The sequence below is a fragment of the Ruditapes philippinarum genome, unplaced genomic scaffold (assembly GCF_026571515.1).
Source record: "Ruditapes philippinarum isolate M1 unplaced genomic scaffold, ASM2657151v2 ctg3490_1_1_1_1, whole genome shotgun sequence".
NCBI classification, from domain to species: Eukaryota; Metazoa; Mollusca; class Bivalvia; order Venerida; family Veneridae; genus Ruditapes; species Ruditapes philippinarum.
The window spans coordinates 125,962-146,833 of NW_026853212.1; the positions used below are offsets into that span (position 1 = coordinate 125,962).

The 20,872-nt window shown below is 38.9% G+C and overlaps 1 protein-coding gene across 1 annotated transcript in view; it reads right to left on the reverse strand.

The window, feature by feature from the left end:
* Window positions 1-20,574, reverse strand: part of LOC132736117 (dipeptidyl peptidase 4-like) — a 44,524-nt gene extending 23,950 nt beyond the window's left edge. The window contains exons 1-7 of the mRNA XM_060723198.1: window positions 20,434-20,574; window positions 18,407-18,502; window positions 17,273-17,370; window positions 16,068-16,142; window positions 14,888-14,940; window positions 13,509-13,584; window positions 269-395 (exon numbers count right to left, since the gene is read on the reverse strand). Coding sequence (XP_060579181.1) covers window positions 269-395; window positions 13,509-13,584; window positions 14,888-14,940; window positions 16,068-16,142; window positions 17,273-17,370; window positions 18,407-18,455 — 478 coding nt within the window. The 5' untranslated portion in view covers window positions 18,456-18,502; window positions 20,434-20,574. The remainder of the gene's footprint in view (window positions 1-268; window positions 396-13,508; window positions 13,585-14,887; window positions 14,941-16,067; window positions 16,143-17,272; window positions 17,371-18,406; window positions 18,503-20,433) is intronic.
* Window positions 20,575-20,872: the final 298 nt, after the last annotated feature.

Genomic DNA, 20,872 nt, shown 5'->3' on the forward strand with positions numbered 1-20,872 from the left:
ACTTGTGTGAAGATTTTCAGATCATTCCCTCATCCCGTTTTGCGCAATAATCATTAAATTGTGCAAACTGACCTGAAGATGAAAGCGTTGCAACGCTTTTCACCCAAATTGGGCTAAGAATCGCACAAAAAAATCGATATTCAATTTAATTCCGAGTACGTTTTCATTATCCTTTACAGATTTTTCCGTTTATAAATTTTATTTTTTTTGTCCTTTACATTTAACGCATTAATTGTTTTGAAGAAATCACAGTTTTATTGATATTTACCCTCAAATACCCAGTCTGGAACACCATTAAAAATTTCATCCGGTTTGCCAGTGGTTGTTACACGGAATTCACCTTCTTCGCCATATATATTACGTCTATAATATACGTCATTATCCTGAACAAACACCTGAAACAAAGCAACTTTATCATAGCAACAGTACCATGGTAATTGTATCAGAGTAACTATATAATGGTAACTGTACTATAGCCACGGTATCATAGCAACTATATCATTGTAATTGTATCATAGATACGGTATCATAGCAACAGTAGCTGTGATATCCGATCAACTACATTTGTTAATCATTGTCACGGTACCATAGTAACGGTATCATAGCAACTGTAACTACGGTATCCTAGCAACTATATCATTGTAACTGTACCATAGATACGGTATCATAGCAACAGTAGCTGCGGTATCCGAACAACTACATTTGTATATCATTGTCACGGTACCATACTAACGGTATCATAGCAACTGTAACTACGGTATCCAAGCAACTACATTTGTATATCATTGTCACGGTACCATACTAACGGTATCATAGCAACTGTAACTACGGTATCCAAGCAACAATATCATTGTAACGGTACCATAGATACGGTATCATAGCAACAGTAGCTGCGGTATCCGAACAACTACATTTGTATATCATTGTCACGGTACTATACTAACGGTATCATAGCAACTGTAACTACGGTATCCAAGCAACAATATCATTGTAACGGTACCATAGATACGGTATCATAGCAACAGTAGCTGCGGTATCCGAACAACTACATTTGTATATCATTTTCACGGTACTAAACTAACGGTATCATAGCAACTGTAACTACGGTATCCAAGCAACAATATCATTGTAACGGTACCATAGATACGGTATCATAGCAACAGTAGCTGCGGTATCCGAACAACTACATTTGTATATCATTGTCACGGTACCATACTAACGGTATCATAGCAACTGTAACTACGGTATCCAAGCAACTACATTTGTATATCATTGCCACGGTACCATACTAACGGTATCATAGCAACTGTAACTACGGTATCCAAGCAACAATATCATCGTAACGGTACCATAGATACGGTATCATAGCAACAGTAGCTGCGGTATCCGAACAACTACATTTGTATATCATTGTCACGGTACCATACTAACGGTATCATAGCAACTGTAACTACGGTATCCAAGCAACAATATCATTGTAACGGTACCATTGATACGGTATCATAGCAACAGTAGCTGCGGTATCCGAACAACTACATTTGTATATCATTTTCACGGTACTATACTAACGGTATCATAGCAACTGTAACTACGGTATCCAAGCAACAATATCATTGTAACGGTACCATAGATACGGTATCATAGCAACAGTAGCTACGGTATCCGAGCAACTACATTTGTATATCATTGTCACGGTACCATACTAACGGTATCATAGCAACTGTAACTACGGTATCCAAGCAACAATATCATTGTAACGGTACCATAGATACGGTATCATAGCAACAGTAGCTGCGGTATCCGAACAACTACATTTGTATATCATTGTCACGGTACCATAGTAACGGTATCATAGCAACTGAAGCTACGACATCATAGCAATTATATTATTGTAACTGTACCATAGATACGGTATCATAGCAACAGTAGCTGCGGTATCATAGCAACTATATCATTGTAACTGTACCATAGATACGGTATCATAGCAACAGTAGCTGCGTATCCGAACAACTTCATTTGTATATCATTGCAACGGTAGCATAGTAACGGTATCATACCAACTTTAACTACGGTATCATAGCAACAATATCATTGTAACTGTACCATAGATACGGTATCATAGCAACAGTAGATGTGGTATACGAGAAACTACATTTGTATATCATTGTCACGATACCATAGTAACGGTATCATAGCAACTGTAACTACGATATCATAGCAACTATATCATTGTAACTGCACCATAGATACGGTATCATAGCAACAGTAGCTACAGTATCCTAGCAACTACATTTGTATAATCATTGTCACGGTACCTAGTAACGGTATCATAGCAACTGCAACTACGGTATCCAAACAACAATAGCATTTTAACTGTATCATAGCTACGGTAGCATAGCAACAATTAAATAACAATCTATCAAATCGGTTGATCTTGTTACTATTCCACCATTGTACAGCAACTGCTTCATATGAATTGCAGTTTTGAAAGACGGTAGCTATAATAGAAACGTTATTATCCTTGACAACACACGGGACATATATTCATAGTTAAAGGAACAAATGAACTCTATCATAGCTATTGAAACATTGCATCAAAATCTGATTAACTGAACTCTGTATTTAACACTTAAACACAGCAAACGTAAAATGAGATCTGTAAACAGCAATGAAGCATCAGACCGTCATCTAGAAAATTTTATTTTCCGCTGTTTGTAACTTATATTAATGGTGCCAGAGTAACACACTTTCATCACGGCAGTATATCGTAAATAATAGATGAACACCAGACGGTTCCTAACATATAGAAGCTCTTCGCCGGGAACCATGCATTTAAAGCAATGCTGTATTTCAGACAAAAGTGCATCATAAAGGTGTGGTTTTCTATGGGTGAATCAACTTGTATGGAGGGATAAAGCCGTATTGTGTCAATATAATTGAGCCGCGTCACGACAAAACCAACATAGTGGGTTTGCAACCAGCATGGATCCAGACCAGCCTGCGCATCCGCACAGTCTGATCAGGATCCATGCTGTTCGCTTACAAACCCTATTACAAAAGAGAAACTGATAGCGAACAGCATGGATCCTGACAGACTGCGCGGATGTGCAGGCTGGTCTGGATCCATGATGGTCGCAAACCCACTATGTTGGTTTTGTCGTGACGCGGCTCATATATTGTTCTGTTGTTAAGTTTAGAAAGAATCCTTGTAGAAGAAATAAAAGTACAAACGATATAATAGTAAAAAAAAAACAACAACAAATATTTCCAGAATTTTATCTTACAGAGTGCACCTGTGAAATAATAGCTATTAAAATATGTATCTTTACATAAAATGTTGATACATAGGCTAGCAAATACAGAGGTATTTTAAAAGTATTCATCTGATTTATCAACATGAGAAAGGGGTATATATAGAGATGTCCGTGAAGTACGCGGGCTAACGGGCTAGCAGTCTAGCGGGCTAACAGTATGAACGGAGCGGGCTAGCAGTCTAGCGGGCTAACAGTGTGAACTGGGCGGGCTAGCAGCCTAGCGGATTAACAGTGTGAACTGGGCGGGCTAGCAGTCTAGCGGGCTAGCAGTGTGAACTAGGCGGGCTGGCGGGCCAGCGGGCTAAAATCTAAAGCTTTATTGATTGAACATAAAAACGTTATGATACATTACCTGGCAGTGTGAAGTGGGCGGGCTAACAGTGTAGCGGGCTAGCAGTGTGAACTGGGCGGGCTGGCGGGCCAGCGGGCTAAAATCTAAAACTTTATTTATGAACATAAAAATGTTATGATACATTACCTGGCATTGTGAAGGGGGCGGGCTAGCAGTGTAGCGGGCTAGCAGTGTGAACTGGGCGGGCTGGCGGGCCAGCGGGCTAAAATCTAAAACTTTATTGATTGAACATAAAAACGTTATGATACATTACCTGGCAGTGTGAAGTGGGCGGGCTAGCAGTGTAGCGGGCTAGCAGTGTGAACTGGGCGGGCTGGCGGGCCAGCGGGCTAAAATCTAAAACTTTATTGATTGAACATAAAAACGTTATGATACATTACCTGGCAGTGTGAAGTGGGCGGGCTAACAGTGTAGCGGGATAGCAGTGTGAACTGGGCGGGCTGGCGGGCCAGCGGGCTAAAATCTAAAACTTTATTGATTCAACATTAAAACCTTATGATACATTTCCTAGCAGTGTGAATTGGACGGTCTGACAGTGTAGCGGGCTAGTAGTGTGAACTGGGCGGGCTGGCGGGCCAACGGGCTAGCGGGCTAAAATCTAAAACTTTATTGATTGAACATAAAATGTTATAATACATTACCTGGCAGTGTGAAGTGGGCGGGCTAGCAGTGTAGCGGGATAGCAGTGTGAACTGGGCGGGCTGGCGGGCCAGCGGGCTAAAATCTAAAACTTTATTAATGAACATAAAAATGTTATGATACATTACCTGGCAGTGTGAAGTGGGCGGGCTAATAGTGTAGCGGGATAGCAGTGTGAACTGGGCGGGCTGGCGGGCCAGCGGGCTAAAATCTTAAACTTTATTAATGAACATAAAAATGTTATGATACATTACCTGGCAGTGTGAAGTGGGCGGGCTAACAGTGTAGCGGGCTAGCAGTGTGAACTGGGCGGGCTGGCGGGACAGAGGGCTAAAATCTAAAACTTTATTGATTGAACATAAAAACGTTATGATACAATACCTGGCAGTGTGAAGTGGGCGGGCTAGCAGTGTAGCGGGCTAGCAGTGTGAACTGGGCGGGCTGGCGGGCCAGCGGGCTAAAATCTAAAACTTATTAATGAACATAAAAATGTAATGATACATTACCTGGCAGTGTGAAGTGGGCGGGCTAGCAGTGTAGCGGGCTAGCAGTGTGAACTGGGCGGGCTGGCGGGCCAGCGGGCTAAAATCTTAAACTTTATTAATGAACATAAAAATGTTATGATACATTACCTGGCAGTGTGAAGTGGGCGGGCTAACAGTGTAGCGGGCTAGCAGTGTGAACTGGGCGGGCTGGCGGGCCAGCGGGCTAAAATCTAAAACTTTATTGATTGAACATAAAAACGTTATGATACAATACCTGGCAGTGTGAAGTGGGCGGGCTAGCAGTGTAGCGGGCTAGCAGTGTGAACTGGGCGGGCTGGCGGGCCAGCGGGCTAAAATCTAAAACTTTATTAATGAACATAAAAATGTTATGATACATTACCTGGCAGTGTGAAGTGGGCGGGCTAACAGTGTAGCGGGCTAGCAGTGTGAACTGGGCGGGCTGGCGGGCCAGCGGGCTAAAATCTAAAACTTTATTGATTGAACATAAAAACGTTATGATACATTACCTGGCAGTGTGAAGTGGGCGGGCTAGCAGTGTAGCGGGCTAGCAGTGTGAACTGGGCGGGCTGGCGGGCCAGCGGGCTAAAATCTAAAACTTTTTTGATTGAACATAAAAACGTTATGATACATTACCTGGCAGTGTGAAGTTGGCGGGTTAGCAGTGTAGCGGGCTAGCAGTGTGAACTGGGCGGGCTGGCGGGCCAGCGGGCTAAAATCTAAAACTTTATTTGATTGAACATAAAAATGTTATGATAAATTACCTGGCAGTGTGAAGTGGGCGGGCTAACAGTGTCGCGGGCTAGCAGTGTGAACTGGGCGGGCTGGCGGACCAGCGGGCTAAAATCTAAAACTTTATTGATTCAACATTAAAACCTTATGATACATTTCCTAGCAGTGTGAATTGTACGGGCTGACAGTGTAGCGGGCTAGCAGTGTGAACTGGGCGGGCTGGCGGGCCAGCGGGCTAAAATCTAAAACTTTATTGATTGAACATAAAAATGTTATGATACATTACCTGGCAGTGTGAAGTGGGCGGGCTTACAGTGTAGCGGGCTAGCAGTGTGAACTGGGCGGGCTGGCGGGCCAGCGGGTTAAAATCTAAAACTTTATTGATTGAACATAAAAATGTTATGATATATTACCTAGCAGTGTGAAGTGGGCGGGCTAGCAGTGTAGCGGGCTAGCAGTGTGAACTGGGCGGGCTGGCGGGCCAGCGGGCTAAAATCTAAAACTTTATTGATTCAACATTAAAACCTTATGATACATTTCCTAGCAGTGTGAATTGTACGGGCTGACAGTGTAGCGGGCTAGCAGTGTGAACTGGGCGGGCTGGCGGGCTGGCGGGCCAGCGGGCCAGCGGGCTAAAATCTAAAACTTTATTGATTGAACATAAAAATGTTATGATACATTACCTGGCAGTGTGAAGTGGGCGGGCTAACAGTGTAGCGGGCTAGCAGTGTGAACTGGGCGGGCTGGCGGGCCAGCGGGCTAAACTTTAATATTTCTTAGAAGTGTGACAATATGAAAACCTCATGATATATTTCTAAGAAGTGTGAAGTGGGAGGGCTGGCGTGTTCATGATTCATTAACTGAAGTCGGCGTTTTTTCATCATGGCAAAGAAACAGGCACAGTTATGGACATACAAAAGGATTAAAACCAAAACCTTTGTACTCGAGCCAACTTGTGGCGAACTGGTTAATATACCGGACTCTCAGTCCAGGGGCAGAGATTTTTCTGGGGTCACTCCTGTCAAATATTTCGTATTCAATTTAAACCATGGTCTCAACCAACCAGGGATGGTTATGGAACTGGCATCTTTTGTTTTAATAGCAAAATCTAGACATTTTTAAAACTCCTTATCCCGGCAGGCTGAAACAAACTACGGACATTAACACTTAATTTAAGTGCTTTGACCGAGTATACTCAGCCTTTGCGAACATCGAAGATCCACATCAGTCGGTGCGCATTCGCGCCGTCTGCCAAGAATCTACACTGTTTACTGCCCAACCACCGAGTATGATTCTAGTGTCCAAGCACCGAACATTGTGGAACCTGATCAACCGGCTATTGTTGGCGCCTATTGATATAACTCAAAAACGAGAACGGTGACCCCAAATTTTTCTTTGCTTAAAATGTTTCTGTTATCATATTTTAACAACATGCCAAGTTTAAAAAAATTCTATTGAACAGTTTTAATTTTGCCTATATGCTTATATGAAAACTCCCGAAAACGTCATTAAGGGTTAAAAATAAAATATCAACTATAAGAGTTTTTGTCGTCTTTTTATTAATAAAAACTTTCTGCGCCGATGGCAACAGTTGCTTCTCTGTGATCAAAATTCTGATTTCATTTTTTCAATACGGGCGTTGACAAGAAAATACAAGAAAATGCGAATATATTTTCAATTTGAAATGGACAATTTGCAATATGTTTGACAAAATTTATTCAACAATTGTCATTCATTTTTATATTTTTGAAAATTATTTAACGTTTTATCATGTATTGATTTTCATGTTTGTTCATTCGTTTGAACTAATGTATTATGCACATCCACGATACATAAACTTTGTTGGCTTGTGTATGTATTCAGAAATATTTTTATGTGGCATGTTGTCAGTAAGAATGCATAAGCTCGTGAAAAATTTCGAAATTTTCGAAAGGTTTATTAACCACAAATACTGTTCCTTGACATTTCTTAATATTTTTTGAAAAATAACTTTTACATAATATTTGAGATTGTTATAAGTATAGGTTATTGTTTATTTTTTTAATTTTATGGAACTTATTGCAAGCCACGCGAAGCGCAGCATAAGTTCTATCAAATTGAAAATATAATCGCATTTTCTTGTATTTTCTTGTCAACGCCCGCCCGCCGTATTGAAAAAATGAAATCAGAATTTTGATCACAGAGAAGCAACTGTTGCCATCGGCGCAGAAAGTTTTTATTAATAAAAAGACGACAAAAACTCTTATAGTTGATATTTTATTTTTAACCCTTAATGACGTTTTCGGGAGTTTTCATATAAGCATATAGGCAAAATTAAAACTGTTCAATAGAATTTTTTTAAACTTGGCATGTTGTTAAAATATGATAACAGAAACATTTTAAGCAAAGAAAAATTTGGGGTCACCGTTCTCGTTTTTGAGTTATATCAATAGGCGCCAACAATAGCCGGTTGATCAGGTTCCACAATGTTCGGTGCTTGGACACTAGAATCATACTCGGTGGTTGGGCAGTAAACAGTGTAGATTCTTGGCAGACGGCGCGAATGCGCACCGACTGATGTGGATCTTCGATGTTCGCAAAGGCTGAGTATACTCGGTCAAAGCACTTAAATTAAGTGTTAATGTCCGTAGTTTGTTTCAGCCTGCCGGATAAGGAGTTTTAAAAATGTCTAGATTTTGCTATTAAAACAAAAGATGCCAGTTCCATAACCATCCCTGGTTGGTTGAGACCATGGTTTAAATTGAATACGAAATATTTGACAGGAGTGACCCCAGAAAAATCTCTGCCCCTGGACTGAGAGTCCGGTATATTAACCAGTTCGCCACAAGTTGGCTCGAGTACAAAGGTTTTGGTTTTAAATCCTTTTGTATGTCCATAACTGTGCCTGTTTCTTTGCCATGATGAAAAAAACGCCGACTTCAGTTAATGAATCATGAACACGCCAGCCCTCCCACTTCACACTTCTTAGAAATGTATCATGAGGTTTTCATATTGTCACACTTCTAAGAAATATTAAAGTTTAGCCCGCTGGCCCGCCAGACCGCCCAGTTCACACTGCTAGCCCGCTACACTGTTAGCCCGCCCACTTCACACTGCCAGGGTAATGTATCATAACATTTTTATGTTCAATCAATAAAGTTTTAGATTTTAGCCCGCTGGCCCGCTGGCCCGCCAGCCCGCCCAGTTCACACTGCTAACCCGCTACACTGTCAGCCCGTACAATTCACACTGCTAGGAAATGTATCATAAGGTTTTAATGTTGAATCAATAAAGTTTTAGATTTTAGCCCGCTGGCCCGCCAGCCCGCCCAGTTCACACTGCTAGCCCGCTACACTGCTAGCCCGCCAACTTCACACTGCTAGGTAATATATCATAACATTTTTTATGTTCAATCAATAAAGTTTTAGATTTTAACCCGCTGGCCCGCCAGCCCGCCCAGTTCACACTGCTAGCCCGCTACACTGTAAGCCCGCCACTTCACACTGCCAGGTAATGTATCATAACATTTTTATGTTCAATCAATAAAGTTTTTAGATTTTAGCCCGCTGGCCCGCCAGCCCGCCCAGTTCACACTGCTAGCCCGCTACACTGTCAGCCCGTACAATTCACACTGCTAGGAAATGTATCATAGGTTTTAATGTTGAATCAATAAAGTTTTAGATTTTAGCCCGCTGGCCCGCCAGCCCGCCCAGTTCACACTGCTAGCCCGCTACACTGCTAGCCCGCCCACTTCACACTGCCACGGTAATGTATCATAACATTTTTATGTTCAATCAAATAAAGTTTTAGATTTTAGCCCGCTGGGCCGCCAGCCCGCCCAGTTCACACTGCTAGCCCGCTACACTGCTAACCCGCCAAACTTCACACTGCCAGGTAATGTATCATAACGTTTTTATGTTCAATCAATAAAGTTTTAGATTTTAGCCCGCTGGCCCGCCAGCCCGCCCAGTTCACACTGCTAGCCCGCTACACTGCTAGCCCGCCCACTTCACACTGCCAGGTAATGTATCATAACGTTTTTATGTTCAATCAATAAAGTTTTAGATTTTAGCCCGCTGGCCCGCCAGCCCGCCCAGTTCACACTGCTAGCCCGCTACACTGCTAGCCCGCCCACTTCACACTGCCAGGTAATGTATCATAACGTTTTTATGTTCAATCAATAAAGTTTTAGATTTTAGCCCGCTGGCCCGCCAGCCCGCCCAGTTCACACTGCTAGCCCGCTACACTGCTAGCCCGCCCACTTCACACTGCCAGGTAATGTATCATAACATTTTTATGTTCAATCAATAAAGTTTTAGATTTTACCCCGCTAGCCCGCTGGCCCGCCAGCCCGCCCAGTTCACACTGCTAGCCCGCTACACTGTCAGCCCGTCCAATTCACACTGCTAGGAAATGTATCATAAGGTTTTAATGTTGAATCAATAAAGTTTTTAGATTTTACCCCGCTGGCCCGCCAGCCGCCCAGTTCACACTGCTAGCCCGCTACACTGTTAGCCCGCCCACTTCACACTGCCAGGTAATGTATCATAACATTTTTTATGTTCAATCAATAAAGTTTTAGATTTTAGCCCGCTGGCCCGCCAGCCCGCCCAGTTCACACTGCTAGCCCGCTACACTGCTAGCCCGCATACTTCACACTGCCAGGTAATGTATCATAACGTTTTTATGTTCAATCAATAAAGTTTTAGATTTTAGCCCGCTGGCCCGCCAGCCCGCCCAGTTCACACTGCTAGCCCGCTACACTGTTAGCCCGCCCACTTCACACTGCCAGTTAATGTATCATAACGTTTTTATGTTCAATCAATAAAGTTTTAGATTTTAGCCCGCTGGCCCGCCAGCCCGCCCAGTTCACACTGCTAGCCCGCTACACTGCTAGCCCGCCCACTTCACACTGCCAGGTAATGTATCATAACGTTTTTATGTTCAATCAATAAAGTTTTAGATTTTAGCCCGCTGGCCCGCCAGCCCGCCCAGTTTCACACTGCTAGCCCGCTACACTGTAAGCCCGCCCACTTCACACTGCCAGGTAATGTATCATAACATTTTTATGATCATTAATAAAGTTTTAGATTTTAGCCCGCTGGCCCGCCAGCCCGCCCAGTTCACACTGCTAGCCCGCTACACTGTTAGCCCGCCCACTTCACACTGCCAGGTAATGTATCATAACATTTTTATGTTCATTAATAAAGTTTTAGATTTTAGCCCGCTGGCCCGCCAGCCCGCCCAGTTCACACTGCTAGCCGCTACACTGCTAGCCCGCCCACTTCACACTGCCAGGTAATGTATCATAACATTTTTATGTTCAATCAATAAAGTTTTAGATTTTAGCCCGCTAGCCCGCTGGCCCGCCAGCCCGCCCAGTTCACACTGCTAGCCCGCTACACTGTCAGCCCGTCCAATTCACACTGCTAGGTAATGTATCATAAGGTTTTAATGTTGAATCAATAAAGTTTTAGATTTTACCCCGCTGGCCCGCCAGCCCGCCCAGTTCACACTGCTAGCCCGCTACACTGTTAGCCCGCCCACTTCACACTGCCAGGTAATGTATCATAACATTTTTATGTTCATTAATAAAGTTTTAGATTTTAGCCCGCTGGCCCGCCAGCCCGCCCAGTTCACACTGCTAGCCCGCTACACTGCTAGCCCGCCCACTTCACACTGCCAGGTAATGTATCATAACATTTTTATGTTCAATCAATAAAGTTTTAGATTTTTACCCCGCTAGCCCGCTGGCCCGCCAGCCCGCCCAGTTCACACTGCTAGCCCGCTACACTGTCAGCCCGTCCAATTCACACTGCTAGGAAATGTATCATAAGGTTTTAATGTTGAATCAATAAAGTTTTAGATTTTACCCCCGCTGGCCCGCCAGCCCGCCCAGTTCACACTGCTAGCCCGCTACACTGTTAGCCCGCCCACTTCACACTGCCAGGTAATGTATCATAACATTTTTTATGTTCAATCAATAAAGTTTTAGATTTTAGCCCGCGTGGCCCGCCAGCCCGCCCAGTTCACACTGCTAGCCCGCTACACTGCTAGCCCGCATACTTCACACTGCCAGGTAATGTATCATAACGTTTTTATGTTCAATCAATAAAGTTTTAGATTTTAGCCCGCTGGCCCGCCAGCCCGCCCAGTTCACACTGCTAGCCCGCTACACTGTTAGCCCGCCCACTTCACACTGCCAGTTAATGTATCATAACGTTTTTATGTTCAATCAATAAAGTTTTAGATTTTAGCCCGCTGGCCCGCCAGCCCGCCCAGTTCACACTGCTAGCCCGCTACACTGCTAGCCCGCCCACTTCACACTGCCAGGTAATGTATCATAACGTTTTTATGTTCAATCAATAAAGTTTTAGATTTTTAGCCCGCTGGCCCGCCAGCCCGCCCAGTTCACACTGCTAGCCCGCTACACTGTAAAGCCCGCCCACTTCACACTGCCAGGTAATGTATCATAACATTTTTATGATCATTAATAAAGTTTTTAGATTTTAGCCCGCTGGCCCGCCAGCCCGCCCAGTTCACACTGCTAGCCCGCTACACTGTTAGCCCGCCCACTTCACACTGCCAGGTAATGTATCATAACATTTTTTATGTTCATTAATAAAGTTTTAGATTTTAGCCCGCTGGCCCGCCAGCCCGCCCAGTTCACACTGCTAGCCCGCTACACTGCTAGCCCGCCCACTTCACACTGCCAGGTAATGTATCATAACATTTTTATGTTCAATCAATAAAGTTTTTAGATTTTAGCCCGCTAGCCCGCTGGCCCGCCAGCCCGCCCAGTTCACACTGCTAGCCCGCTACACTGTCAGCCCGTCCAATTCACACTGCTAGGTAATGTATCATAAGGTTTTAATGTTGAATCAATAAAGTTTTAGATTTTACCCCGCTGGCCCGCCAGCCCGCCCAGTTCACACTGCTAGCCCGCTACACTGTTAGCCCGCCCACTTCACACTGCCAGGTAATGTATCATAACATTTTTATGTTCATTAATAAAGTTTTAGATTTTAGCCCGCTGGCCCGCCAGCCCGCCCAGTTCACACTGCTAGCCCGCTACACTGCTAGCCCGCCCACTTCACACTGCCAGGTAATGTATCATAACGTTTTTATGTTCAATCAATAAAGTTTTAGATTTTAGCCCGCTGGCCCGCCAGCCCGCCCAGTTCACACTGCTAGCCCGCTAGACTGCTAGCCCGCCCAGTTCACACTGTTAACCCGCTAGGCTGCTAGCCCGCCCAGTTCACACTGTTAGCCCGCTAGACTGCTAGCCCGTTAGCCCGCGTACTTCACGGACATATATGCTCTTATATAGAGCATATACAAGTTTTTTTTCTCTAAATGCTGGATTTATTTACATCGTGTGGTATAAAAATAAATATTTAACGGGTAGCGGGAGCCTTTAGTAAAATATTATCATCTTCATGCCGCGATGAAAATAAATCCCATATTTTAAAAAAAAAAAACCTTTTCTGTTAATTATATACATTTTTCTCCATTTTCATGACCTAACGATTTGAAATATTTCCCCTTTAATTTTGTGTATTAGCTGAATTAAGCAGAAAGTAGTTCTGCAAGAAATCACAGAAAAATGCATTTCACTGTACATTGAAAAATATTTGTTTACAGTGTAAATACGGATAATGAAAATTTGGATTTCATTTCATCAATATTTCTAATTCTTTCATTTATGAGTACATGTATTTTAACAGATAGATATCCGAGCATCTATATATCCCCCTTCCCATGTAAAGGGAGTAAAACCTCTATCAAAAAGAATGTACATGCTCTATAAAAAGTATAATTATATAAAAAAATTGAGTAGATCATAAAGTAATACTTCCGAACAAATTTTCATATAATGAAATACTAGTTATCTCGTTTTCTTAATCATTTTTGTACCTTCAATATAAACATTATAAAATTTATTTTTGTTTTCGTTAAAATATTAGCAAAATGCTCATAAGCACCTACCACACCGTCCACTGTGGGCGACCAGGATACATACTGGAATGTCTGGCCTCTTGGTCCTTGCAAATTTGTAGCTTCTCTGTTTATAAGCATAAAAAGTCATAATTATAATTATAAGAGCAAATTCTCATATTTTTAAGAACTCATATAATAAAGAAAAACGATAATTTATAGTTGTGATGATGCCCTTAGCATAATACTGCAGCTATGTAGAACATTTTCCATCCGCGCAGTCTGATCAGGATCCATGCTGTTTGCTATCAAATTCTCTACTTGCTATAGGGTTTGTAAGCGAACAGCATGGATCCTGATCAGACTGCGCGGATGCGCAGGCTGGTCTGGATCCATGCTGGTCGCAAACGCACTATGTTGGTTTTGTCATGAAGCGGCCTATTTTGTCTTAAATAATATAAGTTGTAAAAGTTTAATATTTTTGGTACATTTATATTGCCATTGCTATAATGAACACGAACTATATTAAAGCATTTAGGGATCGTTCTGGGTCACAATATACTGTTAAACCTCCGCAAAACGGCACTCTGAAGAAAAAAATAATCTCAACAATATTTCACCATAAAAGTGGAGGTTTCAACTATACTCGTATTTAACCTCTGTATATAGAGTAAGACCTCTCAGAAACAGCCTAAATATTTGTCTATCAAAGGGCGTTGGTAAGCAGAAGTTATAGTTTAAGTGCAAATCTGTTATCTATACCAGGAATAAGAAATTTTGTTTACTTTTATTCCGTTTTCATCTTTGCTTACTTTTCATTCTTTAAGAAATGTTTCGTACACGTACATGAAGAATTTGTTTGTTTTTATTAAAACAGCATGCCTCCAGAGTGAAAAAAAAGCAATTTATTAATGCATTGCAAATGATACTTAAAATCCAAGTAAATTTTCCAAATAAAGGTTAAAATATACGAATATAACCCCTTCTGCGTTAGTCCCGCAGTAGATATATGGCGATATAATACTGCAAAATCATTCATTAATATCGCATAACATGTAAATCATTATTTAAATCTTTACAATTTTAACTTTTCTTTTAATCTTTCTTGAGTAAATTTTCTAAAGTTTTCTTGAGTAAATTTTTCTAAAGTTTGATTTTCTTGAAAAATTTTGGCTAAGCTTGAGACATGCAGCTTTGATATCTCTAAAGCGGGAGATAATTTATAAAAAATTGATAATTACATCGATGATAATAAAATCGATAAATAAATCAAATTCATACTGGGAGTTTATCAAGTTATCACAGATTTTATCTGCATTGAAATAGAAAGAAGCAGATAGGAAATTGTTTATTGTTATTTCTTATCAGTAGATGTACATAAAGTCATGACGTAATGTAAGATTAAAAAAGCTTTACCTATATATACTTACTTGGTTTGTAAATTCACAACTTTGTATTTTTTACTAGAGGAATGTCTATATATCTGTGAAGTAAAAGAAACAGCAACGTTATATATACATGCTTCATTACATATAGTCATATACGATATGTCTTATTAATGGCAATCGTGATAAAGATATGTTATATGACCCGGCGACTCCGGTTATATAACCAACCATTGTGTTGTTCACGGTCACATTACTTATTGAAATTGTCTATATCAAATTTAAAATATTTCGCAATTGCTTTCTTTGATATATTCATAAATTCGCAGCAGTCGTATGTATTATTAGTTATAATTATGTACGTTTGTAACGATGCTTTTCATTGGATAATCAACTTTGTACACGGCTGCTGTGAAGTTATGAAGTACTTTTTAATAATAATAACGTCACGATTATCCAATGAAAAGCGACGTTACAAACCTGCAGTATTATAATGTTTATTGTATAAACGTCACATTATCCATTGTTTAAGCGACGTTACAAAAGTGCAGTACATGTATTTGTATTATAAATTATGGTGGCTGATTTGGTACGATTTAGTGCGTCTAGTTGGCGCTACCGACAACACGACAAAGCGCCAAACGACGCGTTGTCGAACTTTCGTCTTGTCGTCAGCGACAACACGTCAAAGTGCAAAACGGCGCGTTGTCACACTGTCGTCTTGTCTCTAGCGAAGCACGCCAAACGGCGCGTTGGCGTGCGGCGCGTTGTCATGATGCGCCCTGTCGCTTGGCTTATAACTAGCCTTCGATTTGAATCGAGCGACAATGTGACATCGCGACAACACGCCACACGACAACGCGCCATTTGGCGTGCATTGTTAGCGACAGGAAGGCAAGACGAAAGTCCGACAACGCGCCGTTTGGCGCTTTGTCGTGTTGTCACTAGCGCCAACCAGACGCACAAAAGCGTATCAAATCAGCCACCATAATAAAAATATACTATAAACAAGTACTGTATACAACACAAATGCCAAATGAAAACAGACCTTACAAATATGTATAAAGTTTTATAAATAATTCTCATGCCACATGTTTAAGTACACTGTAGAAACTACACTGTAAGAGTTGTAACTATGACACACTATGTTATTTTATTTTCTCTTTATATCATATTTTTTTTGTATGTGTGCATGTGCAACACAATATGTGTATAAAGGGTTTACCTTTTTGATTTCATAAGGCAGCAATGCAAAATATTCTCCAGGCGATATAGTATAACTGGAAGTTTCCAACTCTTTCTAGTAGGAAAAAATAAAATAAAACAAAACAATATAATCAATCTCAGACATTTTGCGCAAAAAAGCACCTTTGCCGACATTGTCTACACAACCGTCTCTAGTACTGTAAAATACAGAATGACTAATTCCATCATTATAAAGAGACCAGCTTCATAATATTTCTGGGATGCAATTCACATTAAATTTTAGATTCTGTTCATCACATAGTACCGCTTATTATATCATATTGCAAATATCTAAGTAAAATCTACGACGCCAAAATGGCTTAATTGCCGTTACAAATGTGGAGTAAACCATCATAATATTTGGCAACTTACTAATGTTGAGTTATCCATAATAATATGGATAATAATACTAAAAATGAAGTGCTACCAATAATAATACTGGGCAACTTAAAAAAAAGAGGAGTTATCAATAATAATACTGGGCAACGTCAAATGTGGAGTTATCCATAATAATATGGGGCTACTTACAAATGTGGAGTTGTCCATAATAATTCGGACTATTTACAAATGTGGAGTTATCCATAATAAAACTGGCTACACGTACTTACAAAGTGGAGTTATCCATAAAGATATTGGGCAACTTACAAATGTGGAGTTATGGATTATAATATTGGGCCACTTATTAACGTATAATTATCCATAATAAAACTGGCTACTTACAAAACTTAATGTTCAGTTACAAAGTGTACTTACAAAGTGTAGTTATCCATAATAATATGGGGCAACTTACACATTTGGAATTATCCATAGTAATATTGGCTACTTACAAAATTTAATGTTCAGTTACAATGTATCCATAATAATATGGCGTTACTTACAAATATGGAGTTATCAATAACAATATTAAGCAATTAACAAATGTTTAATTATCCTAAATTATATGGGGCTACTTACAAATGTGGACTTCATGTGAGGAAGCTATCCAGCTATCTTACGGAACGTCGGTGGTTCTACTCAGACGCCCGTTCGTGCCTGAAATAATGCACGGCAGGGCACCTGAGGTCTTCCTCCACCAGTAAAGCTGGAACGTCGCCATAAGACCTATACTGTATCGGTGCGACGTAAAACCCAATCAAACAAACAAAACAAATGTGGAGTTATCAATAATAATATGGGGCTACTTACAAATGTGGAGTTATCCATAATAATATTGGAGGAGTTAGTTGAGCAATTATATCGTAAAACAGCACCATCATCATTCTTGTAATAAAAGGCGTCAACATCTGTAATTAATGAATATTCATTAATAATAATTAATATTCATTAATACATGGTAGCTATTAGGCTAAAATTAATAATACGATGGTAATTTATTCAAATTTACATATCAGTGGCAATAAATGAATATTTATTTTAATTAATCTATGGAAATAATTAATACATTTTGATTTATGTAAATTATTCAATTTTCATGAATTCATTGCTGTCCATAGTTTTTAATTAATATTCATTAATGTACAGTCATAAATTAATATTCATTAATCCATGAAAATTAATTAATATTCATTTTTTTTCTGTAAACGACGGAATCTGATACATGTATAAGAAATATAGATCAAATATATTTTATGTATAGTATTTCAATATAGCATATTCATTTTTTTTGCTATAAATTCAGGATTTTTTTTCGTGATATGGAAATAAATATTTCATGAGTGGCCGTTGCCAGGAGTAAAATATGATAATTTTCATACCACAAGATGAAAATAAATCCTGTATTTATAGCAAAAGTTTGATTTTTTTCTGTTTATTATATACCGGTATTTTTTACTTTTTTGATCTTAGAAGTTTTAAGTTGATCTAAGAATTTGAAAATGATCTTAGAATTTGAAAGACTTCCTCTAAAATTTAGTGAATTGACTGAATGTAGAAGAAAGTAGACCAACAAGACACCAGTGAAAATACGGAAAATATGTTTACTGTTGTAAAATATTTTTTGCAGCAAAATATATGGAAAGACGAAAATACGCATTTTATTTCAATATTTCTCAAATTTTATTGAAAAGTATATAATAAATGAGCCGTGTCATGACAAAACCAACATAATGGGTTTGCGACCAGCATGGATCCAGACCAGCCTGCGCATCCGCGCAGTCTGATCAGGATCCATGCTGTTCGCTATCAGTTTCTCTACTTGTAATAGAATTGGTAAGCGAACAGCATGGATCCTGATCAGACTGCGCGGATGCGCAGGCTGGTCTGAATCCATGCTGGTCGCAAACCAATTATGTTGGTTTTGTCATGGCGCGGCTCAAATACCTTTTATCCAAGTATAATAGAAGGATCTAGGGGAGTATTTTCTACTCATGAAATCTTCAAATGTAAACTTTGCTTTCGTGCTTTCATCATCTTCACCTGAAACAGAATGGTAAATTTCAAATAAAAAGTAGTCCGTAATAACGATATTCAAAATTCGCAATTCATGCGCATTTTCGTTGTTTTTTTTAGTTTATTCTTCATTCATTTTAACTGTAATTATTCAACGCTTATCGATGTAAGTTATGCCAAAAACTGCTGATAAACATAAAAACATCTTTGAGCAATCTTCCAGAATATAGAGATATAAATGTTGAAGTTTTTATCAATACTTATATGCCAAAAGTATAATGTAATAATAATAATAATAATAATTATAATAATAATAATAATAATAATAATAATAATAATAATGATAATAATAATGATGATAATAATAATAAATAATAATAATAATAATAATAATAATAAAATAAATAAATAAATCATAATAATAATAATAATAATAATGATAATAATAATGATAATAATAATAATGATAATAATAATGATAATAATAATAATTATAATTATAATAATACATTGTAATATTTATAATAATAATTATCAATATAAAAATTATATAAATATGAATAAATAATGATAATCGATTAAACATAATAATGTATTAAACACGTTGTAACGGTTTATTTAATTGCTTCAAATATGAGTTGTGAACATAGTTGTGAACTATATAGTGAACTGGGTCACAAACATTATTGAAATTGTGAAGTGTGTGATTGTAATGATAACATTATCACAACAGAAAATCACTTACTTCAACTTTACTGCCTACAAATAAATAATATAAACAGATAAAGAGCCCCTGTTCCAGAGAAAGAGAAGAGTAGAGGTGGTCTAGTGGTTAAGATCTCTGCCTCTCAACCCAGGGATCATGGGATTGAGCCCTAATAGGGATTCTTCATATGACACCAGCACTGGTTGGTTCCAGGAAGCTGACTCGAAAGTGATTAATATAAGTTGCAAAAACATGTTTCCCAACCGAGCTTAAATAAATATGTTTATACCAAACTAGAAGAAGTCAATGTATCGGCGGTTATTTTTGTTTTCTGCTGAGAACCTTTAATTATGTAAATGAAAAAGTTTATTACTTTTTGAGTTTGAGTTAAATGTCCAATAAGCTGTAAAAATGCTATATTCGTTATTCGTTATTATTCAAAAGGTTATTTTCGGTGCCCTACAATTTTTCCAAAACATTATTCATTGGCCAAAGAGCTGAAGCACCTTTTGCTTCTTTTGCGTTTGGAAATTAGTATATTAAAGGCAATCCCTTCGCCACAAGGAGCGAAGGAGGAAGTAAAAAGTAAAAGTATATTCTCAATTGAAAGGGATTATTCCTTAAGTTATATCATCATTAAGTAAATAAATGTGTGACACAGATAGTTGTAAAACCAAGCAGATATCTTTTAAGTATGTTTAAAGATGAATATAAACGAAACACGGATTTAACCATATCATATCCAGAATCGGGGTTTCAAGTTACACCGCCATTTCGTGGTCATAAAGTGCATTTTCCCAACTTTACTTGTTGAATAATTATAATCGTAAAATGGAGTAGAAATCAATTAAGAATAAACAATAATGATGAAAATAAAACGTAGTAGGTTTACTATGATAATACTAAATTTAACACGGAGTAGACTGACCTTAATGATTATGATAAATTTAACACGGAGTAGACCTACAATGACGATATTAATTAATTTTTAACACGGATTAGACTTAGGAGATAGAAGTATGATAAAACTGATAAAACTAACACGGAGTAGACCTATTAAGAGATATAATGATAATAAATTTAAAAAAAAACTAACACGGAGTAGACCTGCGAGGAGATATAAGTATGATAAAATTAATAAAACTAAGTTTAAAGACGGAGTTGACCTACTATAATAAAATTAATAACAACTTACAAGGATGAGACCTACAATAATGATAGAATTAATAAAACTAACACGGAGTAGACCTACCTGGAGATATAAGTAGAATTGTAGCGACTATAAGAGCACAAACAACAATTATCACAACCAATGCTATCACAATGCCTTTCCAGTTCCTCTGAGTCACCGTATGGCCGACAAGCTCCTGAAAAATACAATGTTTCAATTAGTTGTCATCATTTGGATTTCATTTGGTAGATCATGGGCGGAGTAAGGGGGTGAGCAGAGCCGATGCCACATGGTATTATATGATGTATTTTTGAACAAAATCTAGAAAAGAATCTTAAGATTTCCCTGAACGTGAGGCAAGCGAACCTTGGAACTTGGATTGAGAATATGCCTCCACTTCAACTCAAAATCCCTACTACACGTATTGTTAGTTTAATCATAGTTTATTTTGAATAATTTCACAGTATATATATATATATATATATATATATATATATATATATATATATATATATATATA